The following is a 27,294-nucleotide window of genomic DNA, read 5'->3' on the forward strand; positions in this document are numbered from 1 at the left end:
ACTCCCTGAACACGGTATATCAGTTGAAGTGGACTTCACTGACTTCCTGTGAAGTGATGTATCGATGTTCCTTATTCCCTATGCCGTTTGCAGTGCCCTTCGAACTGAACATGTTCGTTCCCTTCGAATTGGAATCTCACTTAAGATGGCCACTTCGCAGTCCACTTACGGTCGAATGGAACGCACCTATCTGTCGTCTTCACCGGCGGCCATCTTGTTACAGGCAAGCTGATGTAAGACGAACATAAATACTCTTATCTCGTTGAAATCTTGGCGGATTTGCAAACGGTTTGGTTTCTTACAAACGTTATTAACGTGGCTATAATTCTGGATTATTTATTTATACACTTATTATTCATAAGTATGCAGTGTCATAACTACATCTCTGAAGTTTATAACAAACCAAACTGTTTGAAAGTCGGTAGAAAATTGAGCAAGTTATGGTTATTTAAAAGGTACATGCACCATTAAAGCAATGTTACGAGTGAGCGAGATGCCTGTGACAAGATGGCCGCCAGGTGCGGACGTCGAGCTTCATTGAACAGCGGCGTGGACGAGATATCTAGCCTTCATTATTGATATATATAGCTCCGATTACAAATGTGCTCTTATACAACAGCAATTCCTCTTCTCAACATGGACTGTGTTTCTGGGGGCGGGTTTATGTAAATTTTATGGTTGGTGATGTCACTTACCCAGGAGGAATGTCGTTTAGTCAGCGATTTAATAGTGTAGAGATGAAGCAAAGCAAACCAAGCAGCTTTCTGGCCAACATGGCGAGGTCACATGACCAACGTGAACCAGTGAAATCTGCATGGGGGAAATCATTCGCGCTCACACAATTTGTGTAGACACCCGTGAACTTTTGCAGAAGGTTAAATATGGTGTCACCTTATGAAGAAAGTAAGTATAACATACAAGTGAACCATTTTAGTTCAAACCCTCATTGGTTCAGATTATACATTTGTATATGAACAGATAGAAGCAACATGTTTTTCAACTTTTTATTTTCTGGAGCATGTTTTGTATTTATTGCCTGGGGAAATTACATGATTTGTTGTATGGGTGCGTCACTTTAGCTACTACACTAAGAATGATTGGATCATCAGCGCTGTCTTCATATTTACTCCGCCATACATATTATTGAAGCATTAGTACTTTATTACATTAATAAAAACCTTTAGCACTTGAGGGCTGTTCACACTGACACACTGATTTGACAATGATGCCCAAATGTTACGGTCTGCCTAACTAGTCATAGCTTTGAAACCCCCAATCGAACATAAAGTGCACCAGCCGAACATGAATCGTCTCGCCTCAAACCACCAACTCTCATTCGCACTGAATGATGCTTTCAAACCGATGTCAGTGTGAACGCTCTTTTAGATTCAGAGCCTGTAAGTTTGGGTGATTAAAGTGAAGGCGTTTCCTACAAAGCTTTGGAGTGACGATGAAGCGTTCATGTCTGTTTCAGCAGCTCGTCAGACGAGGTAGTCGATCTCAGAGTACAGGGTGTCGGTGAGGTCCTCCTCGCTGGAGTTCTGGCTCTTCAGACACAGAGCGCCTCGTCTGATGAAGACAAACAACGTTTATGACCAATTTCATCAGTTTTCATTGATCATATGAAATGTTTCTTTAGCAACAAACCAGCATATTATTATGATTTCTGAAGGATCATGTGACCATGAAGACTGGAGTAATGATGCTGAAAATGCAGTTTTGCATCACAGGAATACATTACATTTTCACATACAGGTGAAACAAACAACTTGAATATCGTGCAAAAGTTCATTTATTTCAGCAATTCGACTTAAAAGGTGAAACTAATTTATTATATAGACTCGTTACATGCAAAGTGAGATATTTCAAGCCTTTATTTGTTATAATTTTGATGATTATGTACAGAGGCGTATTGCATTTACTTGAAGAAAAAAAATCTACTCTGTTTTTCTGAATTAACAAGTTAATTTTTCATGAGAAAAAAAAATGTGCTCTGTTTTTCTGAATTAATGAGTTAATTTTTCGTGAGAAAAAAGTTTTTGCTCTGTTTTTCTGAATTAATGAGTTAATTTTTCATGAGAATTTTTTTTGCTGTTTTTCTGAATTAATGAGTTAATTTTTTGTGAGAAAAAAGTTTTTGCTCTGTTTTTCTGAATGAATGAGTTAATTTTTCATGAAATTTTTTTTTGCTGTTTTTCTGAATTAATGAGTTAATTTTTCATGAGAAAAAAAGTTTTTGCTCTGTTTTTCTGAATGAATGAGTTAATTTTTCATGAAATTTTTTTTTGCTGTTTTTCTGAATTAATGAGTTAATTTTTTGTGAGAAAAAAGTTTTTGCTCTGTTTTTCTGAATTAACGAGTTAATTCAGAAAAACAGAGCAAAAAAAAATTCCATAAAATTAACTCGTTAATTCAGAAAAACAGAGCAAAAAAAAATCCATGAAAAATTAACTCATTAATTCAGAAAAACAGCAAAATATTTTTTTTCTCATGAAAAATTAACTCATTAATTCAGAAAAACACAGCAAAAAAAAAATTCCATGAAAAATTAATTCGTTAATTCAAAAAAACAGAGCAATTTTTTTTTCTCATGAAAAATTTACTCGTTAATTCAGAAAAACAGAGTTTTTTTTTCTTCAAGTGAATGCAATACGCCTCCGTAATTATGGCTTACATCTATAAACCTTTCACAATATTCTAATTTTGAATTTGGGGTTTTCATAAGCTGTAAGCCATAATCATCAAAATTACAACAAATAAAGGCTTGGAATATCTCGCTTTGCATGTAATGAGTCTATATTGTATATTAGTTGCACCTTTTAAGTTAAATTACTGAAATAAATGACCTTTTGCACGATGTATATTAAAATAGAAAAGTTATTTTCAATTGTAATAATATTTCACAATATTAGTGTTTTAACTAGGGTTGTGAACCGATTAATGGCGATTAATCGCATCCAAAATAAAAGTCCGTGTTTACATAAAATATATGTGTGTAGTGTGTATAGTTATTTTTTATATATAAATAGACACATATGCATGTATATATTTAAGAAAAATGTGTTGTTAAAATATCAAATATTTATATTTATGTATAATATTAATTTTGTATAAATATACATAAAGTATATACATGCAAATATTTATTAAATATATACATTAAATGTACAAAATAATTATACACACTACACACACATATATTATGTAAACACAAATAAAACTTTTATTTTGGATGTGATTAATCATGATTAATTGTGTATTTTTTTTATCAAATAAATGCAACCTTGGTGAGACTTCTTTCAAAAACTATCCTAAACTGTTGACTGGTAGTGTATAAATAATAATATATTGTTCAGAATGAGATGTCCTCCTTAGGGCTTCTTACCCCAGATGTTGGCACTGCAGGTCTCCAGCACATGGGCAGTGCTCTTGAGGATTCCCCCCCTCCAGATCCCATGACAGCAGCTCCATCAGGTGATTGGCTGAAATGATGCAGCGCTCGCGTTCTATTGGCTTAGAGCTGCACACTGGGAACAGCAAGGCTGAAAAATGAATTACATTAGTAGTTATGAATCAATGGTGGAAATGATTCATCTTAGTGAATCGAGTCATTTGATTCAGTTCACCAACAAGAGTCGTACTGATTCATTCAGTGGCATTACATATTTACTCCAGTAGGTGGTGACAAAGTAATGTCATGATAGTCAATACAACAAGCCTTATTATCCTTTATTCACATTTGTGCATCTACAAATCAAGTGTTATCCTCACAAAAACAGAGATATATTGTATTGCAAAAGTCGCTAATGCGAAAGAGATGAGTGATTCAGCAAAGCTAGGTGTATTCATTTAGCAGATCCAACCTGGTGAAATGCTCCTTCACAACCCACACTTGAATACTATTGGTTTGTGCTTAAAGCTACACTGTGTAATTCTTTTAGTTTATTCTAAGCTAAAAACAGTTCTTTCAAAATATATGTGCTCATTAATGTATATTTACTTCGTTCAAGTATTCTCGAGAGTGTATAATATGCCATTGAAAATACATGCGGGTAAGGGGTTCGCCATGTTCCCCCTCCATCTTGAAAGTACATTAGCTAAAGAGTGACATACCCGTTAATTCAAGCTTCGCCTTTCGCGTTTACGTTTAAGTTAACACTCATGGACGAGGTCGAACTGGAAGCCATGTTAATCTTGGACTACATTGGCCACCGTAGGAGTTAAAACGAAATTTCAATTGAGAGGAAAAGAAGCTAATATTCACTGGATGGTCATATACCTTTTCACCACTAGATGGGGGTAAAAATCACACAGTGTAGCTTTAAGTCAGGCTTTACAGCTTTAAGAAGCCACCAGAGGTCACAAACTTCAAAATGGAGCTTTAAAAGGGAAGGATCAAAATCGAAAATCGCATACTTCTCTATTATAGTAGATGAAAAACAGTATTTACTTAACTGTGACTGCTAAAAAATTATGTTCTATATAGTGTGCATGTAATTCGTACGAGTATTATGTCCCTAAATGTAATCCGATGTAATCTACTAGAAGTAATCCGACAAAGTCTGAATTCACAGTTCTCATAAAAGAATAGGCAAAAAGTACCCAGATGTCCTTTCGGCGAGATTCTGGGGTGTGCACACGATGGTTACTTATCCCATGAGGCCACGGGAGAGGATTTGTGAATGGCAGTGAAGCGACGTAACTGACGCTGGTTGGTCACACGATAATGACAACATGGCGAATGTAGTGCGTCCGGATTACATCCATACTACACACATTTATACTATATAGAACACTTTTTTTAGCAGTCACAAAGTACATACTTATTCAAAGTACCTACTCAAGAGAGTATACGCTTTCAGACACAGCCTAAGTGAACGAGAGTGATATTTCGAGTGCACTATCGAGCAGTGTCAGCATATGCCAACCAAAATATTGAACAGATAATCTGACACGCTCCTATGATTCTAGATGCCCCTACGCTATCCCACGACCAATTCGTACGAGTGGCTAATTCGTACTAATTCATACAACCTCACTCGTACGAATTCAGACGATGACGAATTCACCAACGTGATGGGTAGGTTTAGGGGCGGGGTCAGGGGTAGGTCCTTCGTACGAATTCAAACGAATTGGCCAATTTGTAAAATATGTCGATTTAGCTAAAACGTACGAATTGTTACGAATTAGCCACCTCGTAAAATTCGTGCGAATTCTCGTGAGATCGGGTTGGATGCTCCTACCTTTATGGAAGGCACAGCAGAACTCCTCCTTACAGTCTCTCTGGTACTGACAGATGGTCCCCGCGTCTCCCTTTGAGCTGTTCCTCGCACACTGACCCCACACACACAGCTGTCCCGCACAGCATTCCTCATCTTTAGTGCACGTCTGAGGGGGAGAACGTACAGAGAGTGCCTTGAGACAGCTATTCACCCTTTGAGTTCATGTTACACTTTACATTTCAGCATATTTTTGAATCAAACGCGAGTCTTTCTTTCAGGACATCAACACACAGGTCGTCCTGCAGCAAGGTATCTCCAGATATCACTACTAATGCTAATATGAACAGTTACTACTAGCTAAAAAGTAGATTTAAAGTCCCTCTGTGGTGAAAATCAAGCTTTTATTGTTATTTATGTGTCTTAATATGCTGAAAATTCTGTCAGTATTTACTCACCCTCATGTTGTTCCAACCCCGTAAGACCTTCGTTCATCTTCGGAACACAAATTAAGATATTTAAGATATTAAGATCGTTCCTGCATACTAGTCCATAGTCTTCTTGAGAGAATGACCCTTGCTGGCATCGAAAAGTCATTAAAGACATCGTTAAAATAGTCCAAGTGACTACAGGGGCTCAATTTTAACTTTATCAAATGACGAGAACACTTTTTGTGCGCGAAAACAAACAAAAATAACGACTTTATTTCAACTATTCACTTCCTTCTCCATGGGCCTGTAGTCAGTTAACGTAGTGTGATTGTGTAAAGCTACGTCACACGAAGGCTCACCATTGGCCGACGCTGGTCATGTGTGTGATGCGTGTGACGTACAACAACAGAAGCTTACGCTATTAAACTAGTAACCTGACTCGCGCAGAGGGAGAAATAAAAGAATAGTTGAAATAAAGTCGTTATTTTTGCGCACAAAAGTGTTCTCGTCGTTTGATAAACTTAAGATTGAGCCACTGTAGTCACTTGGACTATTTTAACGATGTCTTTAATGACTTTTCGATGCCAGCAAGAGTCATTCCCTCAAGAAGCCTATGGACTAGTATGCAGGAGCGATCTTAATATCTTAAATATCTTAATTTGTGTTGCGAAGATGAACGAAGGTCTTACGGGGTTGGAACAACATGAGGGTGAGTAAATACTGACAGAATTTTCATTTTTGGGTGAACTAACCTTTTAAGAAAAACCACGTGCAAATTTATAAATCGACAGCATTGCTGAGTATTTTCTCCTTAAAACTGCAGTAAAAGGGTCTCAAAAACACGGTTTGAAATCGCTGACGTCACAAACTACCTTACAACCAATCGGATCAACGTGTGATCGTCAACGAGTGGATCTCTGAGATGAGTGGGTGAGTGGAGGCGGGGCTCACTTGCATATTCATAGAACCACGTATACTTAATGAGGCAAGGGTGTAGAGTTACATCCAAGCTATTCAAGGAAAATGTCATTTTGGTGATCAAAGATGAGTTTTCAGATACAATTATTGACCACAGGCGGATTTTAAGACTAGTATCTGGCTGCGAAATCATTGCCACCATGATGTCAGCGTGTTCCTATGTGATTTTTAAGGGGTTCTGGGTAGGAATGACATGAGTGTTGGGAGTAACAACACTCAGTAACATATTACGTTTTGCTGTAACGCAGTAGTGTAAGGCATTACTAATCAATTTTCAGTAATATTTTACTCGTTACATGTTCAGTGAGGCTTGTATTACAGTGTATTGTCTGCTTTTACTTCTTAAAGGCAACAGACTGTGTGAAAGTTTTAAAGCAGTCTTTTAGTGCCAGTTCAGAGCGGTCGCGTCTGTAACATTGTTTTTTCCTCATAAATGCGAACACGAAAACTAAAATAAAATGAATATTTTAAGTTCTATGGAGACTGGAGAGCCAACCCTTCCTCATCCGATTTGCGCAGTGTAATTAACAGAATTACAACAAATATATTTTGCCTCCTATTTTTTTGTCACGCATGAATGTGTGTCTTTTCCCTAATATTAAAAATAAAACATAGACTGATATTTGTCTAATGTCTGGAGTCCTTTAAGGAAGTAGCCTATATACGTTTAAATACAAATTTTTATTTCAAGTTTTGACTGCAAATGTCATGTCCATAATGCTGGACTTCCCCAATTTTAAATAATTTATCCTTAACTAGTTTTGTGGTGTAGGTCTACGTATTTTATAATGTTAACTTCAAATAATACTAATAGCCTAATTTAAAGATAAGGTAGCATTGGATCTGGACGGTAAGGAGAATAACGCTGGAGTTGGAAGAGGTGTGTCGCGATTCTGTAGGTTCGTGGATGTGGCGAATCGCGATTTCGGTTTCACATTGCATATCGTTACAGCCCCAAAGTTAAGTTCTACTTAGTTATTTTGGTGAAAGTAACTCAAAAGTAATACATGAGTAATGTAACGCATTACAATTCTGAGACAGTAATATTGTAAGGTAATGAATTACTTTTAAATAACAGTAACAAGTAATACCTAATGTATTACAGTTTGGAAGTAACTTGCACAACACTGTTCATTCATTATTGAATAACACAGAATTGCATTCACAGTGCTTTCCAATTGAGATCATTTTAAATTTCAATAAATCTTCAACAGTATCCTGTAAGAGTAATGCATATCTGTATTCTGCTTAGTTGGCTTCCTGTGCTTCGAGGTGAACTCGGTGTCCTATGTGGGGCCGGACGGAGATGCTCATATTTAGCAATCTGTGCACTTTAATGTGAAACCCAAAGGAGAAACGCTCCAGCATATCAGATTCCAGGTGCACTCGTACTGCAATGCGGTCACAATGCAGGCTCAGTTGCATCATATTGCTGGAAAGCCACATTCTAGGGTACAATCTTTGTGCAGAAAACCAAACGGAAATAACTGGGACTAGGCTGAACACCTACTGTAGCATGCACTATCTATCTTTTATTCTATATTAAGCGTACCTTGCAGTGTTGCCTGGTCTGTGAAATTTGAAACCTCTTACCGCATCAAGCTGTTTGCAGGGCAGACACTTTGAGCTGTGTGTCTCGTAGAGACAAAACCTGCCCTTCTCACAGTCTTCATCAATGACACACTCCTGAGAGACACAAGAAAAGCATTAAAACCTTCAAGACGGAACAGAGGAGATTTGAGCTTCAAACTTTAAGCACGTAGTCCACATTACTAATCAATAGCAATGTTACTGTATACTTCCCCACAGAGTTAAAACAACATTCTCAGGATTTTAGGAGGATGTGAGCTGGTCATAAACTGTAGGTATCATAACATTTAAGCTGAAAAAACGTTTTATCCCTTAATGCTTTATTTCCCTTTTTTTAACCCTGGTGGTTCATAAGTATTTAACAGAAGGAAAAAGTCATACCTTCCAAATAAATAATATTAAACTTATTAAATACAACCACTGTAATTATATTATTACAAATTACACGTAGACCACATCTTTGTAATTAATTGTGATATTTATTTTGCAAATAATATGCATTTGAAAATTGAAATGCGCAATCTCGTCTGGAAAAAAACGGACCAAAAATATTGATGACTCATCCTGCACTACACGGATTTTTGTCCAATCACGTGCTGTCTAGAACAAATGTCCCTCCCCCTTAACCAACAGCAACTGACTAGCAAATGGCAAAATATTTTGTAAAGAATAGCTGCGTTTTATGCCCTTCCCTCGCTAACTTCCCTTCGTCTCATTCACTCACTGCGCTGCACGAGTGCCCACTACTGGCGGAGCCCTTGAAACGTGTCCCCCATGTAGTCAACAATTGTATCCCTTGAAACTCATCTTTGATCACCAAAATGACATATTTAAACATTATGTAATTTAAACGTAAAATTAGCTATAGCGGAACTGAATTCGTGTTCGTTTGCTGAGAGTTGAAATTTTTTTTTTTTCAGAAAACCACGTGAAAAAACAAACACTTTTTAACTACGAGCACGTCCCAAATTTGCACGACCCAATCCTGGCTCACTTCAGCAGTGATGTCCAGTACTTTATACTGCTTATACTGTCTAAAAGCTATGGAAGCTTGTTTCCGCCACTGAATAAAAAAAAATAAATAAATAAAAATTGCGACTTTTTATCTCGAAATTCTGACATCTTTTCTTAGAATTGTGAGATATAAACTCGCAATTGCAATCTGACTTTACAACACGCAATTTCGACTTTATATCTCGCAATTCTGACTTTATATCTCGCAATTCTGACTTTATATCTCGCAATTCTGACTTTATATCTCGCAATTCTGACTTTATATCTCGCAATTCTGACTTTATAACACGTAATTCTGACTTTATATCTCGCATTTCTGACTTTATATCTCGCATTTCTGACTTTATATCACGCATTTCTGACTTTATAACACGCAATTTCGACTTTATATCTCGCAATTCTGACTTTATAACACGTAATTCTGACTTTATATCTCGCATTTCTGACTTTATATCTCGCATTTCTGACTTCATATCACGCATTTCTGACTTTATAACACGCAATTTCGACTTTATATCTCGCAATTCTGACTTTATATCTCGCAATTCTGACTTTATAACACGTAATTCTGACTTTATATCACGTAATTCTGACTTTATATCTCGCATTTCTGACTTTATATCACGTAATTCTGACTTTATATCACGCATTTCTGACTTTATATCTCGCATTTCTGACTTTATATCACGTAATTCTGACTTTATATCTCGCATTTCTGACTTTATATCTCGCATTTCTGACTTTATATCACGCATTTCTGACTTTATAACACGCAATTGCGACTTTATATCTCGCATTTCTGACTTTATATCTCGCAATTATGACTTTATAACACGCAATTCTGACTTTATATCTTGCAATTCTGACTTTATCACACGCATTTGCGACTTTATAACACAATTGCGAGTTTATATCTCGAAATTCTGACATCTTTTCTCAGAATTGTGAGATATAAACTCGTAAACTGACTTTAAAACACGGAATTGCGACTTCATATCATGCAATTCTGACTTTATATCACATAATTCTGACTTTATACCTCGCAATTCTGACTTTATAACACAATTGCGAGTTTATATCTCGAAATTCTGACATCTTTTCTTAGAATTGTGAGATATAAACTCGTAATTGCAATCTGACTTTACAACACGCAATTCTGACTTTATATCTTGCAATTCTGACTTTATAACACCCAATTCTGACTTTATATCTCGCAATTCTGACTTTATAACACGCAATTGCGACTGTATATCACACAATTCTGACTTTATATCTCGCAATTCTGAGAAATAAAGTCAGAATTACGAGATGTAAACTCGCAATTGTGAGAAAACAAGTCAGAATTGTGAGATAAAAAGTCGCAATTACCTTTTTTATTTTTTATTCTGTGGCGGAAACAAGCTTCCATAAAAAGCAGACCTGTAGGGAAATCCACTCTCAATTATTCAGCATTCGCTTTCTCTGTCTGAACTCTCTGGACGCCTGGAATGAGCAGGTCTGAAATGTCAAAAGGATCCGTAAATCCTCGGACGAGATCCGTCGATTATCAGCAGAACTGTCAGCTCAGATCCAGAACCCTGTCATCTACAAGAGCCGACTCGTTTCAGTCAGACGGGAAATAAAGCGCTGAGGAAGAGTATTCCTCTTCCTGAACACTATCCTTCCTGACTTTCTGAAAATGTGCACAATAAAAGGCCAGATAAATGCCATGTTTCTCAGACACAACTAGACAGGCGAACAGACAGGCGGCTCACGTGATCATGATCAGTGCTGTTCTCTTTATCTCCCGGCCGCACGGTTGTGGAGGTGTTGGTGTCTTCAGCTGGATTCTCTGTAGTCTGGGCGTAAAAAGAAAGATGTGCATTTAGCCACCATTTAAAACATGATACACATATAGCCTACGTGCGAAGAAACACGCGAAATAGCACGTCTAGAACAACTCAATTACTTTTAAATGGTCATTATGCTGAATGATTTGACCATCAGGGAATCAGGTCTCGACTGACTGCGTTTTAACTGCATTACTGAATCATACTAAAGCTCTTCACCTACCGTATTGATTCTCTCAGCGATGTAATTAGATTGATTCCCAGCAATGATTTCAATACTGCTGTAATTTTGGAGGTTTGAAGAGACGTTGTGTGGATGGAGGCTTGATTTTGCCGTCTCATTGTCCATCTGAGGGAGAAAGAGAAAAAAAAAAGCCAATAAGTCAAACTGTGCAATTACTTATGAGCTATTTCTACATGAACTGGCTCTTAAAAATCACTTTCACTGATTTTCATTACTTTTTTTTTTTTTTGCCCGTTCATGATTACTGGTTAAATCTGATATAGATTACACTAACAAAGAGCTGAGCGTAGCAAGAACTAAAAGATTTTATGATTTCCATGACTTTTCCAGGCCCAAAAATAATGTTTAATTTTATTATAATGATTTTCCCTTACAGTGAGTACTTTTTTATGTTTATTCAAAAATAATGAATGCTTCTTGACTTGAATAAAACCAGTTAGTTCAAATTTCACCACATAAAGCACAAACGGACCTGACTATACATTTTGAGGCCTACAAAATAGGCCGATTTTTACAAATTTGAATTACTGATCCACTTTTCAACTTAATCTGTCATCAGTTCTTTAAGATCAGGTTGGTGATAAACAGTGTTGGTCAAGTTACTTGGAAATAGTAATTAGTTACTGATTACTGCTCCAAGAAAGTAATCCAATTACTTTACAGATTACTTATTTTCCAAAGTAATTAGTTACTTTACTAAGTTACTGATGCTCAACCTGAATACGCTAAACAGACCTTTCAGCCTAATTCTATTCTTTCTGCATATTCCATCATCTAAAATGTAATCAAATTAAACATTCTCTTTTTTAAACTTGTTTTATTTGTTTCAATATTTTAACTTTATGCACATTGCATCAAGCAAAAATTTAATTAAATGCAACAGTCTCAGACTAGAAGAAAATTGTTGAATAATGTAAACCTATTTTCTGCACATTCCACCATAGTTTAATGAAATAAAGACTTCTTCTTCTCCTTCTTCTGTTAACTTAAATTTCAACATATTCCAGCATATACAATAAATATATTTTGTAAAATCCTTCATTTGAATAGATGTAAAAAATGAAAGTCGCTCCTGACTTTATTACAAATTATTAACACTTACGTCTTTTAACACTGATAAATGGCACATTTGTGGGATGATCTTTGAAGAAAAAATATGGTTCACATAAAATAGTTTGAAACTATCTGTAGATTATGAAAATTGATTGGTCATAATGCATGACATTTTTAGATGTGATCATGTCTGCACAAAAAAACACAACACATCTAATATTAATTAAGAAAAGTCTATTCTGATTTGTCATGTGCATAACCAGTGATGCTATCAAAACTAAGCTATTAGTTATGACAGAAGTTCAAATGATAATCCAAATCTTCGCTTATATATTGTGTTGAAAGCAGAAACCTGATGCACCGCGTCCTCCAGCTTCTGCTGCGTGTCCTCCATCAGGTCCTCCTCTACCTCTTTCAACACATCGTTCAGTGTCGATTGTCCTTGCACTACATTTGTCTCCATGTTTGCAATGATGTCCATGTCTGTTTTGGCTATTTCGGGGACAATGCCATGGACGATGCCCAGGCACAGGCTGAATCCGAGCAGAAACATGTTGATCGCGAGGCTGATGCTGTATGTGTGTATGTTTGTGTGTGTGTGTGTGTGTGATCAGAGGAGCTCCAGCTGCGTGCGTGCGGCGATGCGATGCGATGCGCGTCCACTCAAACACACAATCCTCCTTCTGCATCTCTGGCTACACACACACATACTGCATGCCAGGCATTCAGTGCGTTTGCGCGCGCATTCCTCATATGCAAATCAACTGTGATGCACAATTAGCCTACATATTTGAGTTATTTGACTTTTTATTTGAATTTACCTGAATATATATTTACGCAAAACATAAGACTTATAATCTTGAAGTTAACAAGAGGTCTAAAATAATAGAATACAAAAACTTCTATTTTATTCCACAAGAAAAAATAGTTCCCCCTAAATAATAATTAAAGGTAGAGTAGGGAATTTCTGAGAGGCTAGCGATAGCAAGCTAGCTTTGAAAGCATGAGATCCCACCTTCCCTTCAGAGTGTCTAAGCCACGCCTCCTCCAAAACACAACACACACAGCCAGAGCAAAGTCAGCAAGCGTTCATTGCCTTAAATTTTATATATTTAATTTTTTTCTTTCTCATATTGTACACTTCTTTCTGAATCAACATATCTGCATGCATAACACTGGCTGCGTCCGAAATCACGTAACATGCTATGTAGGTACTATATTTAAATAAGTCTTCCTGATGCTGATGTGGCGGCCATTTCTGAGATAAGATGTTTGTCAGTGGACACATTACATCAAATATTCTATTTATAACAAACTTATAAGTTGTCATGAATTTGGTAAGTATATCTTTACTAAAACATGACTTATATATATATATTTATTAAAATGATCCATAAATTAAGTGAAAAACTCAACTCTGTCACAAGTTTTCAACCCTGAACCTATGAGAAATATACAGATATGTGACAGGGTTGAGGTTTTCTGCACAAAATGGCCACTGCTCCTCTTCTAGAGTAGGAGACTAGATGAAATAAAGTATATGCATTGTATCTGTATGTTCAGGTTGATGTATATTTATGGATTAAAATAATTATTTTCCATCTTAATATTTATGTGATGGGGTTGAGTTGTTTAGCTTAACAGTACCCTCCCTTGACTATAGGCCTAAAAAATATTAATAAAAATTATAATACGACTTAACATCTTATTCAACTGTTAAAAAGACCGGAATGATGTCATTTCTGGTATGATAGGCGGAGATTAGTTGGTGTGACAGACTGAGGGGCAACACTTTATAGTCTGTTTTTTATTAAAAATCTTGCTTTTTTTTAGAAAAATAAAAAGAAAGTAACAAATAAATACAATATTGCTAATTTTTTGGACACTGTACATTTTGTTACATATTTTCTAAGTACAAACTCAGTGAAGTATCTGACAAAATGCTTAGTTTACAATATGAATAAGACATTATTTTATGATCAAAATTATTTAAATGCAATATTTTTTCTTATTCATTACAATGGGCATACCAAAGTATTGTGGAAAGCTTTTAATATTTATTTTTTAAAAGTCCGGGGGACTGAAACATTACCGAATCCCAGGAATGACCCCTCTATCAAGTAGAGCTAGACCGATATATCGGCAGACCCATATTATCGGCCGATATTAGGTATTTTCCAAACTATCGGTATCGGCAGTTATAATGGCTGATAAATGAATATTTCAAAAATAAATTAAAAACGGACGAAACACGCTTGAACCATGTCATGAGTGTTGGAGTTGTATAGTTTGTCCACCAGAGGGCACTCTACACCTTTCTTGTTTGCAACACTCGTTGAGTTGGTCACGATACATACATTGCTTGAATAACAATTAAAAGAACATCCCCATCAGTTCTCTTAACTCAAATAAGCATGACAAAATTTTTGACTACCATGTCCAGTTTCAAATAAATAAATATCGGCCGATATATCGGATTTTAAAACCGAAAAATATTTGTATCGGTATTGGCCTTCAAAATCCTTTATCGGTCGGGCTCTACTATCAAGATGTGAAGAGAGTCTAGAATAACAAAAAGTGTTTATGGAAATAGTTACCTCACTTTTAATGTGTTATAGGAGATGAAACACTAGCTAAACTAAAGGGTGGCCAGTGAACTGAACTGGATGACTGAATCAGTCAGATTAGCCTACTGAACGAATGAATCATTCAGACACAGATCTGACTCAAAATAGTAGAAAAAATCCATCATCATATATGGATATAATAATATCCCCAAATATCCAAAAACAATTAGCTGTTGTTGCTTTTATTGCTTTAACCGTTTTAACTCTTGAATGACACGTTAATTGCATGTTTGATCCACATGGTGGCGCCATTGTTTAATTTGATTTAGTCACGTGGATAGCCCAATACTGAGTGACCAGCGTCCACGAAACTCCAGTAAACATCACTGCATTGTAATCATTTGAAATATTTAAAGTTGACAGGTAACGATACTAGATTATATCAGTGATTCTCATTCAGGGTTCAGTCCTTAAATGAAAGTATGATAAGCATGAACTTATATCACCTGCCTACGCCGGAAGCTATGACGAGTGAAATACCTGTCCTCTCATTCGTTATCACTGGTTCATGTCAGCAAGTGATTTAGAGTTGAAGTGATTCAAACTGAACCAACACGGATAGCAGTTCATTTGGACATTATTCTGCCTCCACTATAAAACAGTACAGCCAATAGGAAAACCTTCCACGCATGTAACTGTGGATGATAGCCAGTATATTTTTTTCAGTATATAAGATTGCGGACACACACACACACACACACACACACACACACACACACACACACACACACACACACACACACACACGCGCCTCCAGCTAAAGTCACTCAACAGATCAACGCGCGCGCTTCACTGCCTCTCACTTCTTCTGACTGACTGACTGTCAGTCACACACACACACACACACACACACATACAAACGGAACCGCTGTACTGTACCTGTTCCTTCAATCCCTCACGGACTTATAATGAAAAGTAGGTGCCTATTACTTATTTTAAATACTTATTTTTATACTTAAGTTCGTATTTTGTGAACAGTATTGTTGAATCGCTCTTCCTCTGAGTAGAAACTATCCATTGAGCTCTAATGACAGGTTGTTTTGGTTCAGTTTCACCTGAAGAAAGCGATTTAGCCTATATTACATCGTTGCTGTATTAGTTTTTACTCTACAAATATTATGAAACACTGCCGCCACAACAAATCGGCGTCAATATCCTTCGTCTGGTTCATTTATTGATTAGTTAAGTTGACGAAGCAAACTAGCCGTCTCATTCTTTACGAAACATTCGCTGATACATAGCCTGTTTTTAGTTTATTCAATGTCAGTAAGCTTGAGTAAAATAGTTTAGTAGGGCATCTCCATATAGAGAGGAAGCTGCTTCTCTTTTTTATTTTTTTAAACGTCTGACGTTCTTTAAATGACATTCTTTTCATTGTTAATAATCAAACGAATTGTTATTAAGGGTGCAGTTCTGGTTACTTAAAAACAAAGGTTGTTTATTAGCAACCTTTTAATAGCAGACAACTTTCTTTACAGTGGAAAAAGGTTATATCATAGCCCATAGCTATGACATAGCCTGTATGTTTTCTAAGAAAAAAAATTGGTTGTTTTAATATTTGGGGAACCCAACATGGTTCTTCTTTGAAATCTCTGCAAAAACACCATTTGAAATCCTTATTTTTAAGTGTATCAGTTATTGGACACAGAGACACCAGGCACGAGTTCAACTGAGAGAGAGAGAGATGAAGTACAGTGACACCAAAGGTATTCACACACTTAAAATGTCTTAATATCTTAGCCTTATTACAACCTTTGTTTAAATTCTAAAATAACATTGTTTATAAATTTGTGTCAAATGTTAGTGGAACATGTCAGTTTCTGAAGGCGTCCACTAAAATTGGGGCCAGTTGGTTTTAATTACAAAATGAAAAGTGAAGAATGGAAATTATCTCTATAGCATCATTTGTTTGCGAGACAAGCGTGACTTAAGTATTAAAACTTTTCGGGGCCACTGTGTATAAAAGTATGAAATATTTGTTTTGCACCTTATAGGCTACTTCTCTGAATAGAATCCCATCCGGTATGAAATCTTTAAAAGCATTATGTCATTTAATGTGCAAAAAATCCATTTCATCTTTTGTTTTGGACCTTGAATGAATATAAAGGTGGTTGATTATGATTTCACTTTTCTAACTTTAGTTAGTGTGTGATGTTGCTGCTTGAGCTTAAAGGAGAACTCCGGGTCAATCTACTTTTTTTGTCATTTTTTTGTTAAGCAGGTTTAGAACTTGCCCCATTGAAGTCAACAGGGTGCAGTTTTAAAAAGACGATTACACAGTGTAGGCTAGGGTTGGGTATCGTTTGAATTTGAACGATTCTGATTCCGATTCCTTGTTTCGATTCCGGTTCCTAACGATTCTCAATTCTGATTCTTTTAAGAGGCAGGGTCAAAAAAGTTTAGCTAACCTTGCTAACCAACGGCCTTTCTGAAGGAAATACTCCTTCTGTAAAAATACAAATTTTGCATTTTGCCGAGATTTCGTTATTTTTAGAAAAGTAAAGCCACACTTTGGATCGCCGACGTAAGGTACTCATGTTCGACTCGTGTGGTTATACCAACACTTCCGGTAGACGCTTCTTCGTTGGTGTTGTTCAGCGGGTTCTTCTTCCGCTCGGCGGACTGTGAATATCGAAAGTAGGAATCGAAATTTTAACTTTTGAACGATTCCGGGAAAAACGAAAAGTTAGTCTCGGTTCCAATCGATACTCGATTCTCGATACCCAACCCTAGTGTAGGCAAAACTGATTTTTGTCGTTTTTGTCCGTACTGAGACTGACAGCACTCCAAATGTACAAAAAAATTAGCTCAATGTTAAAATTGACTGGAGTTTTCCTTTAAACGACATCTGCAAAGTTACAATGCTCAAAGTAAAAAGCAAAGGGAGATAATATTTGCTTTTAAAGAAATCGTTTTTTAACGGCTGGGTAGGAACTACCTGGGTTAGTGACATCACCAACCCTAAAATTTACATAAACCCCGCCCTCAGAAACGTAGTCCATGTTGAGAAGAGGAAGAGCTGTTGTATAGGAGTACATTCGTGAGTCAGCTCAAACTGTTGTGTGTGTCTTACAACAGTTCATATACAATTTTATAGATTATCATGACAGAATATGCTAATTAAAGATACTTAACTCCACATAAATTAATCAAGAGATCGATGTTCTGTTGCATTCTACGTGTTGAGTCTCTCCATCTTTGTCTGACTTCGGTTTAAACATAAAAGGCAGAACAGTTTCTGACATTTTAGTGTGTCTGTGTGAGGCGGTAATTGGAGCTGATAACATAAACACACACAGGAGCTCTTGAAGCTCCGCCCTCTGTGCAGGGAGCAGCAGCTCATTTGCATTTAAAGGGACACACCCGAAACGACTCAAAAAGAGACAATTTTAACATGCTGTAAATAATGATCTGTGGGGTATTTTGAGCTAAAACCTCACACACCCTGGGGACAACAGAGACTTGTTTTACATATTGTAAAAACAGGCATTATACCATCCTTTAAGACTCTTTTGATTTAAAATGCAAACTACTGTTCGCTTTGTCTCAGAGAGAGAGAGGGAGAAGGAGAAGGAGGAGGTAGAGAGATGAATGATTGGTTCTCAGTGTGAGAAAGCTAATACTCCTTTTAAAGTTTCTTCAAGGAGTCAGTGGCTCGTTCAGGAACCACTTCAGTTTAGTAGATTTTACACCACTTGATTTTCACAGTTTTCTTTGTCAAGATCTTTGTCAAATCCAGACAGTGAGTGAATATTGGAAAGTGGTAAATTCACCCTTTGGATATTCGACACATTTTCACCTTTTGGACTTTAAACACAGAATTGTTTACGCTCAGTCACTCAACCTGAGGTTTGCTTTTTGGAGACGACAATCACGCTAAATATTGACGTTCTTCTGATCAATTTAGTCATCTCAACCATTGAAGAACCTTTTAGTTTTAAGATTTGACATACTGTTTAAAGATTTAACCAAATAGCATTATGATGTATTTTAACTGTGGCACTGTAGTTATTTATAAAACAATTGTCTATGATTATATAAATTATGCTTTATAAATAGACTTCAAGGAAAGGGTTCATGCAGTTTAACTCTGGTTAAGCCCTGTGGGTTTTGTGATCCAACTTCCTCTGTGGATGAGCAATAAATGCATGTCTTACCTCATAAGATGATTCACACTTGTTCATAAAAAAGCAGATTTTTATTTATTTTTTGAATAGAATTAGGCTCTCAAAAGTAAAACAAAATAAAAACAATGCTTTTAAGCATGCCATAAAAAAGTTATTCTGTCATAGTAATTCAATCTGTAAGTACCAGATTCATGTTTTTCCACGCCCACAAAATTGTATAAATGATAATTACATACAGCCCTATTACAAACGCATTGAAATCCCCTCAACGGAGATGCATTCCTATTACAGTCCACATAGCATTCAACAGACAGTGATAAACATTCATTGCATTTTTATTTAAACCACCTTTCTGTCTGGTTGGGAGGAATTTCCTCAATAACGGTCCGTGCATTTGGCCACTGTAGAGCAGCGGTGCTGAATCCTTCTGATCAGACACCGACAAGCTCACTCTGCCAGTTGTGTGTCCTGAACACTGTGTACTCCAACACCGTTATTTGTCAGAAGTTAGTCCATGTGTAAGGAATTTTGCCATGTTTATACTGTATAAGCACAAAAATAGAGTGGAAAGAAGAATGCTTTTTTTGGCAAGACATGAAACCAATCATGTTGTACGTATATATTGAAATTAGGAATCAGTTATACTTATAAATTTGCTTTTATACTCTGTTTAAACACTGGCTAATGATTTGGTGTGTTAAAAAAAGGCAGTTGCTGAACCTGGTTTTGCATTTTCTACCTATTATATTTTAATATACACTCTCTGAAAAAAAGGTACAAAAGCTGTCACTGGGGCTGTACCTTTTCAAAAAGTAAACTTTTGTCCATTTTAGGTGCTAATATGTACCTTTTAGGTGTTAATATGTACATTTTAGGTGCTAATAAGTAAATTTTTATTATTATTTCCTTTATTTAACCAGGAGAGTCACATTGAGATATTACTATCTCTTCTTCCAGAGAGACCTGATTTTAAGTGTTAATATGTACATTTTAAGTGCTAATATGTCCATTTTAGTTGTTAAGTCCATTTTAGGTGCTAATAAGTACATTTTAGGTGTTAATATGTACATTTTAGGTGCTAATAAGTACATTTTAAGTGTAATATGTACATTTTAGGTGCTAATATGTCCATTTCATGAGCTAATATGTCCATTTTAGGTCCTAATATGTACATTTTAGGTGCTAATATGTCCATTTTAGTTGTTAAGTACATTTTAGGTGCTAATATGTACATTTTAGGTGTTAATATGTACATTTTAGGTGCTAATAAGTACATTTTAGGTGTTAATATGTACATTTTAGGGGCTAATAAGTACATTTTAGGTGCTAATATGTCTATTTCATGAGCTAATATGTCCATTTTAGGTCCTAATATGTCAATTTTAGGTCCTAATATGTCCATTTTAAGTGTTAATATGTACATTTTAGGTGCATTTGAAAAGGTACAGCCCCAGTGACAGCTTTTGTACCTTTTTTTCTGAGAGTGTACCTATATTATTTTTAAAGGGATAGTTTGCTTTGAAATTAATTTTTGGTATGTTTTATCTTACCTCAAGGGCATCCAAGATGTAGGTGTCTTTGTTTCCGCAGTATTTTCAATTTTGATATTTTTTAGGTCAAACCGTTCTTGTCTGTCAGTCATATAATGGAGGTCTATGGTCACCACCTCAAAGAGCATGCACAGAGAAGTCCAAATTAAACATGATTTAATGACTCGTAAGTGTAAGTACACATTGATGGCCTAAGACACGAAACGAGCGGTTTGTGTGAGAAAACGAACAGTATCGTGTTGCCTCAGTGATGTCATGAGCTCCAGCCAATCAGAGCAAGGGATGGGTTGAGGTCACCGGGTAAATCTTACTCGCGTTTTTTCTCAGAGCAAATCATCACGCGAACAGTTTGCAGCACTTGTTTCTGTCCGTGTTGCGTTCTTCTCTTCTGCTGTTTCGCATCATTTCCAGTTCGTTTTATCGCGTGATTTTACGTGACAAATCGTTGTTTGTATACAAGATAGAATCGTTGGGTGACAGAGTTGTTGTCAACTCGTGAAGTGCGTTACCTCCTGTTGTGGATCAATCACGTTGTGTCGTGTGGTGTGAACAACTTGAACACTCCTGATTTCACACAGAGCAAGTCATGTAGTGTGAACCGCACAGTTTCAAAATCATGTAGTGTGAACAAGGCTTTAGCGTCCATCTAGCAACATTAAAACTGAAAAAAGTTAAGTTGTATTTGGTTTTTAGTGTTTCATGATGAGCATTGAAAGTTCTCTCAGCGATTGAAAGTGCATTTACTGGAAGCTCTGTCTCAGTTTGTAATTAGTGGTTTTCAACAAAGCTTGATTTAAACACGAGTTTAATGCTCAGGGAGTTTGTAAACGGTTTCTAAACTGCAGTCGGTTTCACTATATAAGGCATCATACTGAAATAAAAAGAGTGCGTCTTTATGAGCTCAACATCAACTGTCTAGCACATTAAATTGTTTTAATACATCCCGCTCAACAAAATATTTAGGGTCTCCGTGGCAACTGGATCAAAAAACATGACGTAGCACAGACGTCAGGCTTGAGCCGTGTTTTAGATTAGACCGGTGAACTTTTCTTTTCCACTGTAAAAGCACCTTTCCATGAGTCCATGTTTCCTGTTCAGCACTTTTGGAAAGGTCTTCCAGGTGGGTGAATATGTGCAAAACTCAATTCAAAAATATAATGAAGTCTCATTATTGAGCAGATACATATGTTCAGAGTGCTTGGCATGTTGAGGAACTGACAAAACAAAAGCTTTTGATTCAATGTGAAGGATATTGCCTTTACTTACATGTTCCTAGTCTTAATCACTTCATTGTTTTCTACAAAAGTCTATTTTAGTATTCAAATTTAAAATATATTTGATTAAACATCATGTATTGTGCTCATTTGATTTAAATAGGCCAGTGTGGTTTTTGTTCTCCACTACGTACTGTCACCCAAACATTGTAAGGGAACTGCGAGGGGTTCGCCAGTTGATGACAAAATAATAATTAATTAAACTGAATGTAAAATCATGAGGCTACAGAATTTTTTTAAATAAAATAGAATTTGTAATATAGCTTAGTGTGATTAAACTGCACGGTTGCAGAATGGATTCACGGCGAATGGATTCAAATTGTTCATGCGTATAACTAGACGCGGTAGGCGCGAATTTGATGCAACCAGTGTTGGGTAAGTTACTCTAAAAAAGTAATTAATTACTAGTTACTAATTACCTCTTCAACAGTGTAATTAGATTACTGTATTAATTACTCTCTCTAAAAAGTATTTAATTACTTTTAATTACTAATTACTTTCAAAATCCCATAATCTCAACCAGCTGAATAATACAAGGATAGACATGAATCTGTTTTAATTCTTTCAAACAAATACTATAAAATTGCATGAATTATCCTTAAACAGACCAAGGTGGAGAAGGTCACATTATAAAAACATCAGACAATACATTTTGATGTTAAACCCACTATTGTTTTATGTCTGATCTCATGACATTTCACACTTTTTTCATACATATTTTACAATAATTCATACGAATTTGTATGAGTGCGGTCGTAATATTTAGACACCTCGAATCGCTGTGAGATCGGATTGATCTATACACAGTATTTACCTCAATTACGTCAGAAGTAACTGTAATTAAATTACAGATAAATTAAGAGTAATCCCTTACTTTACATTTTCAAGGGAAAAGTATTTAAATTACAGTAACTAATTACTTAGTAATTAGTTACACCCAACACTGGATGCAACACAGCATTCAAGGAGTGAGTGATTTGTCGCGTCACTGCGTGCAAAAAAATACTTTCGCCGGGCCTTAATGTCTGATGTCGGGTTACACTTGAAGCAAATCATCTACACAATTATTTAGTTTTCCTATTTAATGACCGACAATTTAGTTGTAATAATCATTTTAGCATAAGGCCTATTAGCGTTAGGCTATAGCCTGAAAGGTCCGATTTAGCCTGTGCACTGTTACAACAGTAGGTCAACACTTTTTCTTTTCTTTTTTTTCCCCACAATGACATTTGAGTTCAAGATTTTAATATGTGTTATTTTATTTTTTGTGGCAGACTAAAGACTAGACAGACTGTTGATCTTTGAAAAAAATATCTTTGGTTCAGGTTTGAACCAAAAAATATTTTGAACCAAAACCAACCCCCATCCCGAATCTAATCTGGCCACCCTAGCTGGTTATGTGATACAAATGTGACCGAAATTTTATTTTTGGGTGAACTAACCCTTTAATTCTTAAATTAAAACAAAAAAATCTAAATATAACACTTATTCGAAAAAAAAAAAAAAGATTAAATATTTGTATTTGTTTACCTGCATGTCATGTGACCATTAACCAACGTAAGAGAACTGTGTGTGTATATATATATATATATATATATATGAAGAGTTCAGATGCAAAAGCCTCTAAGTGCCATTTGAAATTTTCTTCTAAAATGATCATTTTTATCAAGCTTGTATATTTAAGTTCAGTAATTTCACTTAAATAACAATTAATAGGTAATTATCATTGCCATTTAAGTGAAATCACTGAACTTAAATATACAAGTTTGATAAAAATCATCATTCTAGAAGAAAATTTCAAATGGCATTTAGAGGCTTTTGCATCTGAACTCTTCATATATATACACAAGAATGTGTTAGAATATTAAAATATAAACTTAAAATCTGCAGGGGTACTTCAAGTACATATTTAAAAAAGTTTGGAAACCTCTATTGGATCCCTCATTTACAAGAATGTGCAAAAACACTCACTTCTGTCGATCTATTGGGACGGCATCAGAGGGATGCTGACATACACCGGTCCCCGGGGCCACAGTGGGCTTCAGGCGGCCTGTAACAGGTAGCGGTTGTTCTGCATGGCCATGTGTTTTTATTTTCTCCTGGAACACGAGAGCTGTCTATTCTGAGCCCCAATTCTTTTGCCTTACTATTTCTGCCCTGCTTTAATGCAAGTTGATCCTCAGAGTCCATCACAGGACGCTTGTGCAATTTCTTAAGTCAATGCTTGTCCTGACTGTGGACATGCGGTTGATAAGAGAATTTATTACGTGCTTTATTAGAATCAAGTGTTGAACTTGGAAATACTGCAAAATGTCAAATTTTGCGACTCAAAACCTAAGTTTTGTCCAGTGAGTGGCGTTAAAAGTAAGTTCAGTTTTATCCAAAACAGACGAAGGTGAATCCGCCAAAATTTTATTAGGCTGAATGTTGTACTTTACTGGGAACCAAACGGTTCAAGGTCCAAAAGACACTTTCAGTGCAGCTTCAAAGGGCTGTAAACGACACCAGACGATGAATAAGGGTCTTATCTAGCGAAACGATCGCTCATTTAAAAAATAAATACTTTTATAAGCTCAAATGCTCGCCTTGCTCTGTTCTATGATGCGTATTCGTGACTCTCCCGTTCAAACTCGTTTTATCAAAATGAACAAATCTTTTTTCGAGTATTTGGTTCATTCAACGAACGAAATGACTCGAAAAGAGATTCGTTCATTTTGACAATGAAACTGTCATTTGGACCTTGAACCGTTTGGTTCCCAGTAAAGTCCATTATATGGAGAAAATTCAGGAATGTTTTCATCAAAAACCAGCGGAAGTTGAGATTTTCTTTTTTTTTTTCTTTTTTATGACGTATATGAAACGGCTTCTGAAATTAGAAAAAAAACGTAGGGCTTGATTTCGTCCATCGGGAATTTATTGGATCGTTGTAGGTTGGGCGTTGCAAGCAAAATTTTTTTGTCAAATTTGATTTCATGCCGACTTTAACTTCTTTTCGACTGAAGAAAGAAATACATGGACATCTTGAATGACATAGGGGTTAATAAATTATCAGCAAAAGTTTTTTTTTAAAAAGTGAGCTAATGGTACATTCATCATATTCACTAACTCAAAACCACACCGTGAAAGAATGAGGCTTATAAAACTATTTGTATAATCGTCTGTGCAAATGGTTATTCTCCAGAGTGCTTTGCCAAACTTACATGAGTGTCCTTAGATAAATTTTTCTTTTTTAAAGGGTCAGGCAACCTTTAAGACGGCCCGCAGCTGCTCACACTCTCACTTCTGTGTGAATTAATGACTTTCTCATGAGACGTTCACCGAGGCCACTTAGATAACACGCTGTTTGTACTTCTGTCCAAGACGGCTTCCTTTTGTTTTGGCAGTCGTTCGTGAAGCAATGCCTTTACTGTGAGTATGAGACACTGGGAGTGTGTTTGCTGCACTGGGGAAAGGTTAAGCCCGTGAGGGATGCTGGGAAACATTGTTTTCTGAGATTGCCATGCAGTTAGCAGGCGCAATGTCTGCTTATCGGATGGGGGTTCCTTCCTGGTTTTCTTTGTATAGGGTGGCAATTAACAATTACATTTGGCTCCCAGCTTTCCCTCTGTTTCCTCACTGACATCAGCTTCCTTTTGTTGGGTCTGATAGCGGGAAGCTCTCCGCTGCAACAACAGCTTCATGCCTGGGATCTGTTTTTCTAGCAGCCATTTGCTTTTGTGTCTTATTGCACTCTGTCCCCTATAAAAACATATAATGATTTCATGATAATAAAGAGGTGTGGACACAACTTAATCAAATCGGCTCCAAACGTGAAAACTAAATTAGTGTCTCACATATGAGTAATAGAAAAGCGATTTAGTGACGCCAAAGCATTTCAATCGCCCCCTGGTGGCTGGTTGCAGTATAGCTAATAAACCCCACCCTCTCCATGTCTAAAATAAAGTAGTTCAGTTATAACGCCACTTTGTTGGCCAATCGGCAAAAGGCAGTTTCAGTGCAAACTGTTCAAATGGCTTTAAACGATTCCAGATGATGAATAAGGGTCTTATCAAGTGAAACGATCGCTCATTTAATGAATAAGCTCAAATGCTCACCTTACTCTGTTAGGGTTAGGGTTAGGGTGTGATGCGCATTCGTGATTCTCCTATTCGAACTCGTTCATCAAAATGAACAAATCTTTTCCCGAGTCGACTCGTTCATTTCGTTTGTTGAATTAACCAAATGACACAAAAAAGATTCGTTCATTTTGATGAACGAGTTCGAATAGGAGAGTCACAAACGCTTTAATTGTTCTATGTTGGCTTTAATTTTCTGCAGTGTAAGGAAGTGTAGACACAATTTTTATACAGTCAATGGTAAACCCTAAGGCCGTGTGTCCACCAAAGCGTTTTTAGCCAGCTGAAAACGCTAGACGCGCTGCTGAAGACGCCGTGCTTTGGGCGCTTGAGAGCGTTTTGGCAGCGCAGCGTTTTTTCCGTTGAGACGTTTCGTTGCTATGATACAGAATATCCGCAGCAGTTTGAATGTTGTGACAGTTGGTCGGTCTGGTATTAGTCCCGCCCCTCCTCCACTGTGATTGGACGGCTGGGTAAAAAGTGACAGTGATGAGCGCTGCGTTTTTTCCAAAGTTGAACATTTTTCAACTCCCAGCGACCAGTAAAAAACGCTGGGCGCTTCAGCGTGAAAAAAACGCTCAGCGCCTCGGTACGCTCATGGCGTTTAAAAAACGTGGCGCTCCCATTGAAAACAATTGAAAACATACGCCAGGCGCGTGGAAAAACGCTTTGGTGGACACACGGCCTAATGCTAAGTAATTAATTGTATTTAGCAGTTACAAATACAATAATACAAATTAGACTATTTGTTGATTGACACAATAACACAATAAAGCGTTAATTCAATCACTCTCGTTATCCTTTTTGATGATGCATGATGGGAACCATGTAGTGCAATCAAATTGACTTAACTTACTCAATATTTCAAGTTAAGCGCAATTAATGCACTTGTACGGTACAAAATGGAAACCTCACGGTGAGGATAAGAGACTTCTATCAAAAACCTTTAAAAATCGTATTTTTACTGATATGTAACGCTCATTGTTGTCGGTTCAATACACAACTCGAAATGTATTAGCGCAAAGATTAGAAGATTGCTTTTGGTGTTATTATTGTGGCATATTTAACATCACTGGAATTCCCATCAGCACATTAAAGGGCAGACTTAACAGTATTTTAAAAAGTGAACTGCCTCAAATATTCCCGGTAATGTTTTTTCCCCGTGTGCAGACTATGTGTGCGTGCATTTAACTGGAGTTCTGTGGGTGAGTGCCGTCTGCCCGCAGTGGCCCTTTCCATTCGG

The 27,294-nt window shown here is 36.5% G+C and overlaps 2 protein-coding genes across 5 annotated transcripts in view; one reads left to right on the forward strand and one right to left on the reverse strand.

The window, feature by feature from the left end:
• Positions 1–990: 990 nt before the first annotated feature.
• Positions 991–13,062, reverse strand: dkk3a (dickkopf WNT signaling pathway inhibitor 3a). Its single transcript, XM_039690829.2, has 7 exons — positions 12,711–13,062; positions 11,285–11,410; positions 10,987–11,070; positions 8,222–8,314; positions 5,244–5,388; positions 3,386–3,542; positions 991–1,569 (listed from the first exon to the last, which is right to left on the reverse strand). Exons 1-7 carry the CDS (start codon positions 12,909–12,911, stop codon positions 1,482–1,484), a joined length of 894 nt encoding a protein of 297 aa, XP_039546763.2. The 5' UTR covers positions 12,912–13,062; the 3' UTR covers positions 991–1,481.
• A 2,468-nt stretch (positions 13,063–15,530) lies between these two features.
• The window catches only part of mical2a (microtubule associated monooxygenase, calponin and LIM domain containing 2a), a 93,047-nt gene continuing 81,283 nt past the window's right edge, over positions 15,531–27,294 (forward strand). The window contains exons 1-2 of one of the 4 annotated variants that reach the window (XM_089118184.1): positions 15,539–15,900; positions 16,613–16,691. The gene's annotated coding sequence lies outside the window, so the exon portion shown is untranslated. Of the gene's footprint in view, positions 15,901–16,612; positions 16,692–27,294 lie in introns of all 4 variants that reach the window. The other 3 variants (XM_089118234.1, XM_089118170.1, XM_089118216.1) reach the window with 3 other exon arrangements.

Source organism: Pimephales promelas, chromosome 1, assembly GCF_988280905.1.
Source record: "Pimephales promelas chromosome 1, fPimPro1.hap1.1, whole genome shotgun sequence".
NCBI classification, from domain to species: Eukaryota; Metazoa; Chordata; class Actinopteri; order Cypriniformes; family Leuciscidae; genus Pimephales; species Pimephales promelas.

Bases quoted from the DNA above. Each gene is read 5' to 3' on its own strand.
- dkk3a (XM_039690829.2), bottom strand. From the start codon at position 12,911: ATGTTTCTGCTCGGATTCAGCCTGTGCCTGGGCATCGTCCATGGCATT. The intron at 5,389-8,221 runs GTAAGAGGTTTC...TCTCCCCCTCAG, and splicing joins CCTGCAAACAGCTTGATGCG to ACGTGCACTAAAGATGAGGA. The intron at 1,570-3,385 runs GTAAGAAGCCCT...TGTCTTCATCAG, and splicing joins CTGCAGTGCCAACATCTGGG to ACGAGGCGCTCTGTGTCTGA.